Raw genomic sequence first — 10,925 nt, 5'->3', positions numbered from 1 at the left:
AAGTCAATCTGTCCATTCCCCATAAAGCACACGAACCATATTAGCATTGGTCCCCGTTCTCTGGGTTTCTTGGACTGTAGGAAACCTTTGCTCAAGAACAGCCACATCACTTCTGATGGTGTCTTGGACGTTGACTCCCAGGTGCTTGTCAGGTTCCTTATTACCGAACTGTTACTATTCAAACCTCTACGGGTTGGTATTTAACACTAATGATACAGCTCCATCTGATCTTGACTTCTGGCCAAATGATGCTTGCGGTGGTGTCCTTTCCAACAGAGTAAGGTTCATGTCATCGTCTACACCCTAACACATGGTACAAGAGCATGACTCATGCCTACACTGGTTAATAAGTACCTACCTCAAGACAGAAAAGTCAGGTACAAAGAGACATTGCTGAATTTTCTTTTTCTATACTTCATTCTTCATGGAGCTTTGTTGAAAGAGGCATATGAATTTCATCTAATTATTCCATGAGACGCATCTTCCTTTACTTCACGTATAGCAATAATGTTGGAAGAAATCTCAGACATCATACAGCTCAGTTTTCTGAGAATTCTGTGGAATTCAGGAATTGTATCCCTAACATACCTGTTCAGACAAGTTTTTAATGCTCGTGGGGATGATGTCGGTAGTCACGTGGTTGCCCAGGTAAGGAAAATGGTGGTTCATCTGACTGTTGACTGTCTCTGGACAAAGAAGGGTGTCCTTGTCAGGCAGTGAGCTTGTGAGATGAGCCGCCCAGTGCTTTGCTTCAGGAGAACCAGGAGCACCCTGAGAGCACCCACTGGGGACAGACCCTACCACTATATATTCAAGTTGAAAGTTGAAGATTGCACGACAATCTGTTGGGGAATATTATTTTAAGGTGTGTTGTTTTTGTTTATGCTGCACTTGTTTAACGCTGTGAAGCTGCAAATTCTTGTCTATTTGAAACACCTGATGGTCTAATAAAGAGCTGAACGACCCGATCCTGAGGCAGGATAGGTAGGGCTGGCAGGCAGTGGAGTGTAAATAGGAGAAAAAGAGGAAGAGGAGGAGCAAGAGAACAGGGGTTGAAGGACATCAGGGGTCAGCCAGCCGTGGAGTAAGAGTGAAAATAAGATATAGTCAAGATAATTTAAGCTAAGAAAAGCTGGCAAGAAACAAGCCAAACTAAGACCGGGCATTCCTAACCAAGAATAAGTCTTTTGTGTGATTTATTTGGGAGCTGGGTGGTGGGCCCCTTACCGCCCGCCTGTACTAAGTGGCAGTACGGCACTACTCCTGTATTGCAGCGCCTGCACTTCAGGACCATTCGCGAGCCAGGCAAGGGCCTGGAGACTGAAACACACAAATACACACAGACAGAGACACTGCTCATCCTTTAAACAGGAATGCCCCAAGAATGCCCCCTTAATTGTGTTCAGGGGCCACTTATATAGGGATAGCCACGCCCCACCCAAACCCAGGAACTCCTGAGGGTCTCGTGCTGACAGCAGCTGCAAGCATAACACGTTGTTTACAAGAAATTCAGGGTCTGGGGGTTCACAGCTCCCAACAGGCCCCTCCAAAAGCCAAAAGAGTAAAACATCACATAACAACAATCCAAGCAGGTTTAGACCAACTGGAGTATAACCTAAATTAATGAAAAACAATAAGATATGAGAAACACAAAGATATGAGCAGATAATAATGGTGGTAGTAGTTACTGAGTATTAAAATAGGAAAAATCAGTGTCTCCTAGAAGGTGTAGTATTAACTAATCATTTATTTTTCACAACAATGCCATCAACAGTGACCTCATTTTACAGCTGCACATACAGACACGTGTACACACGGGGGAGGGGAGACTATTCCAAGGCCACGTAGTCAAACAGTGAGGGAGCAAGGATTGGAACCCTCGCCTTCTGAAGCCTGACATCCCCCCTACCACACTGGATCGCTCACCCGCTAACCCGAGAAAGCCTGGCACATACCAAGTCTTGTTCAACCTCTTATCATAGTCATCCCACAGAGGATTCTGCCACCCTATTACAGAGCAGCTGTGTAAAGTGCCCCGGTCACACACCCAGTGAAAACTAAAGGTGGGGTTTACATTTACATAGCCAGCTGTGGTGACCTATACCTTTAATCCCAGCACTCGGGAGGCAGAGGCAGGAGGATCTCTGTGAGTTCAAGGCCAGCTTGATCTATGTAGTGGGTTTTAGGACAGTCAGTACTATTTAGAGAGACCCTGCCTCAAAAGTGTATGTATAGATAGCCCTAACCATACACATGTGTGTATTCTGTGTGTATGTTTTGTGTGTGCGCTGTGTGTGTATTGTGTGTGTACCTATGTAGCCTGTCTTTAGTTATGACATGCTTTCCCATTTCTACAGACTCCCCTAGGTAGTAGGGTCCATGTACGGTTATAGTGTTAGAAACACAACTTTTTTATGTGCAGGGAAGGCCGTGGGAAAGAACAAGAGTGACAAACATCTGTGGAGGAAAATTATTCTTATTGCCTATGCCAGAAACCTAGGCAGTTGTCAACCAGTTCTCGTCAGCAATGGAGAAGACAAATAACCTTGAAGCTCAGCATCCCTGGACTCCCTTCCTGAACACTTTTGTTTTGGGCTGGGATGAAACTCAACTGGTAGAGTGACTGCTATGCACAAAGCCCCGGGGTAGCTCCTCAGCACTGCATAAAACTGACCACGGTGGCACACGGCTGCAATCTCAGTCCTTGGGAGGCCGAGGCAGCGAATTCAAGGCCTGCCTAGGCTACGTGAGACTCCGTATAAAAAACCAAAAAATTCAAGTAGAATTTTTTTTTTTTTTTTTTTTGGTTTTTCGAGGCAGGGTTTCTCTGTGGCTTTGGAGCCTGTCCTGGAACTAGCTCTGTAGACCAGGCTGGTCTCGAACTCACAGAGATCTGCCTGCCTCTGCCTCCCGAGTGCTGGGATTAAAGGCGTGCGCCACCACCGCCCGGCATCAAGTAGAATTTTCACATGTGGTCCCTGCTGTGCTGTCTAGGCTGCCATGCTAGCTTTAAGTCTGTGGGGTTGAGTGATTCTTCTGCCTTAGCCTCCAGGTAACTGGGACAACAGGCCTGTGCCACTGTGCCCAACTCAAACAGGTTTCTTCTGAGCCTTCACAGAACATTCCATGGTACCTGCGAACATTAGCAAGACACTGATGAATACTTAATATAAATTATGTTGAGTATTAAAAGCACAATCAACTCGTGTTTTGTTTTGTTTTGAGACAGGGTTTCTCTGTGTAATAGTCCTGGCTGTCCAGGAACTTGCTTTGTAGACCAGGCTAACCTCGAACTAAGAGACCTGCCTGCCTTCTGTCTCCCGAGTGCTGGGATTAAAGGTGTGCGCCACCACCCAGCTAACTCACGTTTTTATATATTCACAAAATATTTTTTATGTAAAGAAGAATTAATTAGATCCTACATTTGTTTATATTTTTTCAGTCAATAGACCATTACTCTGTAATGTAAAATGTCCAAATCAACATTTACAAAATCATATTGTGAAAAATTTATAAGTTTTCTCTCTCTCTTTTTTTAATCATAGACTCTGTGTGTGCTTGTCTGTGTGTGTGTGTGTTTGTATGTGCATGCACCCGCGTGGGCTGCTCCTGTGTGGAGGTCAGAGGACTATAACTCAAGGAGCCTGTTCTCTCCCTCATCGTGTGGGTGCTGAGGAATCAACTCAGGTTGGTAGACTTGGCAAAAGGAGACTTTACCCACTGAGCAGTCTCTCTTTATACACGCTTTTTCTTAAAATGAATTCATTTACAAAGTGCTTTGTGGAGCTATTCCCTAGAGCATGGGCAATTCCCAGCAGCTGCATCACCATCTACAAAGACTCACTATTAACTCCCCTCCTATCTCCCAAAGACCGAAGGTGAAAGCTCAGTCTGGCTCAGGCCTTGTGCAGGCACCTGCAGCCATTGGGAGTTTATTAGTGCCACAGCCATGCCTTGCCCATTAGACAGAGTTCATCCATGCATGGAGGCGCCCAACTTTAATCCCAACACTCAGGAAGCAGAGACAGGTGGACCTCTATGAATTGCGGGTCGACCTGTCTCCACAGAGTCCCGAGCCAGCCAGGGCAACAAAGTGAGACCCGGTCTAAAAAAAAATAGCGGAAAGGAAAGGGAGGGGGAGTCTGTCAAAGTCTGGCACCCCGTGTTTCCACACACAGCTTCCCAAAGGGATGTAGGCTGACTTTGTCGGTGGTCCAGAAAGCCCCTGAGACTTCTGGAGCCCTGTCCTCATCCGGTCCTGGTCACAGGGTGGGAACAAGAGGCAGGCAGGGGCTGCGCCTTGTCCCATCGCCTTCGGTCCTCTGGGTGGATGGAGGCGGGTGGTTTCTGGCCGCACGAGCCTGCTCCTGACCTCTTCCCTGGCTGGACTGAAGCGCTCCCCGAGCTCCCCTTCCAAGGTAACCCGAGGTTACCCCGGAGCGAGCGCTGGAAGAGGCCTACAGCAGCGAGCATCCAAGAGGGCAGAAAGCCTCCCTTCACCGCCTCACCCGTTTGATCCCGCCTCTCTTCCCGGCAACTCCCTGATTGGCTTCCCAGCCTGCGAGTGCGCCCAATGATTGGCCGGAGCGCCGTCACCCTGTGATACGCGGCGCCCCGGGGGCGGAGCCTGCCGGCGAGAGCCCGACTGCCCTGTGCGGCGCGCGCAGCTCCACTTTGTCAGCGGGCGGCGCGGTCGAGCGCTTGGCCCTGGGCTTGGAGCGTGGAGCAGGCGGGGAGAGTAAAGGAGCGGCGGTGCGGGGAGCTGGGAGGCATGGCGCGGCCCGACGACGACGACGAGGGGCCGGCCGTGGCGCCCGGGCACCCGCTGGCGAAGGGATACCTTCCGGTGCTGAGAGGCGCCCCGGACGGGGAGGCGCACGCGGAGCTGCAGGAAGGGCCTGAGGCGGAGATCGGAGGCCCGGAACACGGCCCCGTGATCGCGGGAGCCCCGGACGGACCCCAAGCCCTGCTGGCAGCGGAGGAGGAGACCCAGGCCCGGCTGCTGCCCGCAGGCGGTGTAGAGGACGACCCGGTCTCCACACGCTCCCCGCGCACGGCGCTGTCGCCGCGGCGCTTCGTGGTGCTGCTCATCTTCAGCTCCTACTCGCTGGTGAACGCCTTCCATTGGATCCAGTACAGCATCATCAGCAACGTGTTCGAGGGCTTCTACGGCGTGTCGGCGCTGCACATCAACTGGCTGTCCATGGTGTACATGCTGGCCTACGTGCCCCTCATCTTCCCGGCCACCTGGCTGCTGGACACGCGAGGCCTGCGGCTCACGGCGCTGCTGGGCTCCGGCCTCAACTGCCTGGGCGCCTGGGTCAAGTGCGGCAGCGTGCAGCGGCACCTCTTCTGGGTCACCATGCTGGGACAGAGCCTGTGCTCCGTGGCGCAGGTCTTCATCCTGGGCTTGCCCTCCCGCATCGCCTCCGTGTGGTTTGGACCCAAGGAGGTGTCGACGGCTTGTGCCACCGCGGTGCTGGGCAATCAGGTAAAGACTGGAACGACTTGCTACTGGGATCCTCTTAAGGACGGTAGGAAGCCGTAGGCGGGGCTGGGGCGACGGTCGGTGGGTAAAGAGCACACGGTAAAAGCGTGAAGACTGAGCGCCAGCACCACGAGAAAAGCCGGGCTTGGTGGCCCCAGGTTGTATTCCCAGCCAGCACTGACAGGTGAGGAGGACAGCTCCTGTGAAAGAACATCCGAGATTGCACTCTTGTTTGCACACAGGCACGCACGGAAGCTTTGGCAGTGAAGGAGATCTCCTAGGTGATTTTGTCATCATTGCAGAAGGATGGTGTTGAATTCTGTGAAGTTTGTTTCCATACTGAATGCCCTTGGAACAGCCCCGATTTAATTGTACTTGTAGTGAAGCCAGCTCGGTAGGTGCTGAGCAGGTCTAAGTGAAAGCTCAGTAAATGGTCATAAAGACTTGGCAATATTACTGAGTTCAGTTGTTAGCTCTTAGCAGCCAGGCAGTGGAAGGCACATCGCTGATCATGGAATGGTTAGTGGTTAGTTAGCCAAGGCTCGCTTAAGAAATGACCTTGTTTTCCCCTCCTTCATAAATTCAAATGCCACTGGAATTCCAGAAGCAACACTAGGCAAAAGGCTTGTTTGGGGGCGTGTGTGCGCTTTGTTATTTATTTATTTATTTATTTATTTATTTATTTATTTATTTATTTATTTNATTTATTTATTTATTTATTTATTTATTTATTTATTTATTTATTTTGAAACAGGGTTTCCTTCACTCCTGCAGGCTGGCCTGGAATTCTCTGTGTACCCCTGGCAGACTCCTAGCTCTGGGGAATCCTGCCAGCCTCCCAAACACCGGACTGAGCCAACCCGCTGTTCCGTTTGCATTTGTTAATTTCAGCCTAGTTCTCTTATTGTGGTTTAAATTCTTAATAGAGGGCACTTGTAACACCAGATGTTTTTGTCACTACTGTAAATGTCACCGTTGTAAAGGATGTTTAGTATTCATTCAGTTGAAGGAAATCTAGTTGCCCCTCCCTTGTTATACATATATTGCTACATGCAGTTGTGTAACCAGAAAATGTTACTTTCCTACTTCAAATCCCACTTGAATCAAGATAGTGGTTTAAAAGACCCCAAAAGACTAAACGTGTGTGTTTAATTTGTTAGATTTACTTACTTTCTCTAAAAATGCAGAAGAGTCACCTAAACTATAATGGCCATGTAGTCAAAATAATTTATATTGATTCTTTGACTGGTTGTTTCTTTATATTTGGATAGCAGATGTTTTCTCAAGATATTTTTGTTTCTAAATTCTATTCAAGATTAATGCTTCATTGACTATAACAAAAATATTATCAACTCCCTATCTATGAAGCATCAATTTTATGGGTAATAAATGGAAACATTTACTTATGGGTGGACTTCCCTCTGTCGGCACATTCTGGGTCTTCCTGTATTCTCCTAAGGTGTTCTGTTCCTTCCTTGGCTCCTGTAAACTGGACAGTTGCTCATCATGACCCAGTGTGCATTTTCAGCCTCATTTATGGAATGATCATGCATAATAATATTCAGTGGTATCATGCAGTTACTGAGTGGCATTGAAGTGATTTATGGTCATTCAGCTTCCTATTATAAGGTTAGGACCTATTAGTTTCCACACATGATAGACAGGGAAATTGAAATTTTAAGGAATGGAATCATTTTCCAAAGGTAATAATACAACTTGTTCACACAGAAGTGTGTCTGGCTCCTGAATGGTAGCTTTTATCTTTTCAGGTCTCTAGAGGGAACCTTTGAAAATACAAGTGCTTTAAGTTCGCCATTGGTTTCCCAGAGTCCTTAAATGTGAAGTCTTCGCTGTGAATTACAAAACCTCTTTACTTTGTATTTGGTTTCTTAAGCAGTGCCAAGCTTGCACTTGCACAAGGACCTTTGCAGAAACCTTCCTTCCGATGCTTAGCATATTCTTCCTGTTCAGACTTCATGGTTGCATACGCAGAGCCGCTCAACTCTCTGCGAGTTCAGTTTGTCTTTCTTTCTTTCTTCTTTCTTGGTTTTTCAAGGCAGGGTTTCTCTGCAGCTTTGGAGCCTGTCCTGCAACTAGCTCTAGTAGACCAGGCTGGCCTTGAACTCACAGAGATCCACCTGCCTCTGCCTCTGCCTCCCAAGTGCTGGGGTTAAAGGCGTGTGCCACTACTGTCTGGTGTGAATACTTATTTTCTGTTTCTATAATCACACTCATCCAAGTGGATGTAAGATGGAGTATCATTGTTATTTTGATTTGTATTTACATTAACAACATGATATTGACTTTTTTTTTCTATATTCTTCTTAGCTGCTTGTGTATCTTCTTTGGAAGAACATCTTTTCAAGTATTTGGCCCACTTAACATTGGGATTCTTATCTTTTTGTTGTTGGTTTGTTAAAAAAAAAAACTTTTTATTCTGCATGCTAGTTCCTTATCAGATAAGATTTGGAAATATTTCCCCATGTTTTAGGAGTTTTTTTAATCCCTCATCAGATATAAGGGAGAAGTTTGGCAGCAGTTTTTCTTCATCAGTACAGTAGAACAGAGACATTAGAACAGACTTTTTAGGATTTACAGTGCGTCTTTGTACGTACTACCGTTCTTCATCATATTCTGTTAAATGCCAACATTTGCTCTGTTTGCTATTGATAGTCGTTAACAGGACTGTTTATTTTACAGCTTGGAGCTGCAGTTGGCTTTTTGTTGCCACCTGTTTTAGTGCCCAACGTGCAGAATAACACAGACCTTCTGGCTTATAACATCAACACCATGTTTTACGGAACAGCATTTATCTCCACACTTTTATTTTTTTTAACAGTAATTGGTAAGTGAACTATTTGTCCTGAGACTTAGATAAATGCATGACAAATAGACGGGAATGACTAACCCAGGGGGTTCTGCAGATGGGGTCTCCAGTACTCTTTGTACTTGCCGTGCAATGTCGTGCCCAGGTACTGAGTGGGCAGCTCTAAGGCCATGTTGTGGTCCACGCCATTTTGTTTATTTGTCTTTGTAACGTTCTAAAGGGTTTGAAGACTAATCAGTCCCATTTATCTTTCTACTAACCCAGCTTGGTAAGTGTTCATTTCAAACATGCTGCCTGGCTTCCCTTTCCATGTCCATCCGTGTGGTGTGCATCCTGTACTTACCTAGCCTGCAGCTAGTGCCCGTCATGCTTAAAATGACGCTCACAGGCCACACCTTCCCTTTCCTAGGAAACCCCAGGGATCCCCAGTTTAACATAACTGGGTTTAGAATGTTGACCTGTGAATGACCCTGGGCAGCATCGAGCTGTTCAGAATTTCAAACTGTGGCAACTGTCTGCTTGCTAGGCCACCTCAGCAAAGCCCGGCTGCCACCCTTCGTCCCCGAGTCCTCTCGTCTGGGCCTGTCTTTTGAAGGAGTCAGTCAGAGTCAGCTGCAAGCAGCCATCACCAGCTTGGAAGAAGCTTTGGGAAGGTCTGCTTTTTTTTTTTTTTTTTTTAAGTTTATTTTTAAGGGGAGGCAGTTTTGATTTTAGGGGAGAAGCTAGGCGTGTCTAAGATACATTGCTGCCGTGACTGGGGCAGTGCCTGTGAGACTCTTAGTCTCTCCTAGATGGGTTTTATCAGAAAAGGAGCTATGAAGTTCTCAGACCAGCTCTTAATTAACGTTTATAGTTAAAGCCTGTTTAGTTGGAGGTTTTAGACTTACATATTGAACTTTTTACCTTGCTATGATATTAATGAAAACTTCATATTTTGTGATCTCCAAATATAAAGTTGAGTTTTCAGAGAAATACCTGCTGACTACCTGGGTAGATGAGCGGCAGGGTCAGGTATAGGCAGCTCAGCCCACACTGCAGTTTCCCTTGAGATAATGAACGGAATGTTCTCTTCATGGCATCTGAAGTATGCCAGGACGTGCGGTTGGCGGCTCGTTTTTTATCTTTGCCGGTAGTCAGGGAGTGTGACATATTTGTGCTGTACACACTGCTGAGAAGGGCAAGCTTTCCTTGTACTCTTTTAGTATTTTAACAAAATAAACACTGTGAGGGAACCTCGAATCTGCCTTTCCGGTTGGTGCATTTGGCTTGCTTGACAAAGTAGGAAATGTCGCTGCTGTGCACTTTAGAGCAGTGGATCTTGCCCTTCAGTAGGGTTAAGTATAAAATGTTTTCCAGTCACTTATGTGTAATCACATACATCTCAGGCTCTCATCTTGTTGAGTCTTCAGTTGAGCTTCTAACAAGAAATGAATAATTAATTATAAAAGATGAAAAGAAAGGACTGGAGAGATGGATCAGCAGCTAAGAGCACTTTCTGCTCTTGAAGAGGACCCAAGTTGTGTTCCCAGCACCCATGTCATTGGGTGACCCATAACCTGTGATTCCAGCTACAGGGGACCTCTGTGTACTGCATTCACATGAATAAAACCCCAAAACCAACACACACTTGTACAGGGAATTAAAAGCTGAGATATTTTTAATGAATTAATTATTGGAAAGATAGCTCAGTGGTTAAGAGCACTTGTGTACTTGGCTGCAGAGGACCTGCTTCCGTTCCCAGCATGCACATGTAGCTAGCGCACAACCAGAGTTCCAGAGATGCCCTCTCCGTGGACACCAGACACTAATGCTACACATGAAGACATGCAGGCAAGTCATGCATACATATGAAATAAATCTAAAATAAAAATGAAACCTTAAAAATAATATCTATAGTTGAAGTTTTTCATGACATGTGTATATATATAAACTATTAGAGCAGGAGTAAGAACAGTAGGGTAGGTAGGACTGGGTTATTGTCTTTAGTAGTTTGAGGAATCAAGGAGTGAGGTATTTACATACCTAACTAGTTACTGATGTACTTGTAGCTTGTGGGTTGAGAGTGGAAACAGAAGTGGAGGTCTGGAAACAGTGGAATAAAAAAGGGCTTGTTTTCAAGTTTGTTTTAGTGTCCTACTTTTTTATAAAATATTTATTAATTTTGTATACAGCACTCTGTATGTGTGTATCACTATAGGCCAGAAGAAGGCACCAGATCTTGTTACAGGTGGTTGTGAGCCACCATGTAGTCACTGGGAATTGAACTCAGGACCTCTGGAAGGACAGTCTGTGCTCTTAACCTCTGAGCCATCTCTCCAGCCCTAGTGCCCTACATTTTTATTTAATCTTATGACTCTAGACATACTATAAAAGCAAAGTAAGAATTAGTCAAGGGGGCATATACTATAAGCCCAGTACTTGGGAGGTAGGTACCAGAGGATCGGGAATCCAAGGTTATCCTTGGCTATGCGAAGCCCTGTCTCAAAAAACCAAACCATTATTGTGTGAAGATTGTGACATTAACTAGAAAGGCAACTTGTGTTGTACTCAGATATATTTGCTAAGGTAGGAAAATGAATTTGGAAATTCTTACTTGAAGTGCCTTATTCG

At 46.1% G+C, this 10,925-nt stretch overlaps 1 protein-coding gene across 2 annotated transcripts in view; it reads left to right on the top strand.

The window, feature by feature from the left end:
• Positions 1-4,659: 4,659 nt before the first annotated feature.
• The window catches only part of Flvcr1 (FLVCR choline and heme transporter 1), a 17,467-nt gene continuing 11,201 nt past the window's right edge, over positions 4,660-10,925 (top strand). Inside the window, exons 1-3 of one of the 2 annotated variants that reach the window (XR_007592886.1) lie at positions 4,660-5,491; positions 8,189-8,333; positions 8,842-8,968. Coding sequence is in view for 1 of the 2 variants with exons in the window: in XM_050148231.1 (XP_050004188.1) it covers positions 4,772-5,491; positions 8,189-8,333 (865 nt within the window). In the remaining variant the exon portion in view is untranslated. The remainder of the gene's footprint in view (positions 5,492-8,188; positions 8,334-8,841; positions 8,969-10,925) is intronic. The other variant, XM_050148231.1, reaches the window with a different exon arrangement.

Source organism: Alexandromys fortis, unplaced genomic scaffold (genome assembly GCF_014885135.2).
Source record: "Alexandromys fortis isolate MF-2015 unplaced genomic scaffold, M_Fortis_MF-2015_v1.1 scaffold_62, whole genome shotgun sequence".
NCBI classification, from domain to species: Eukaryota; Metazoa; Chordata; class Mammalia; order Rodentia; family Cricetidae; genus Alexandromys; species Alexandromys fortis.
This window is presented reverse-complemented; position numbering and strand designations above follow the sequence as displayed.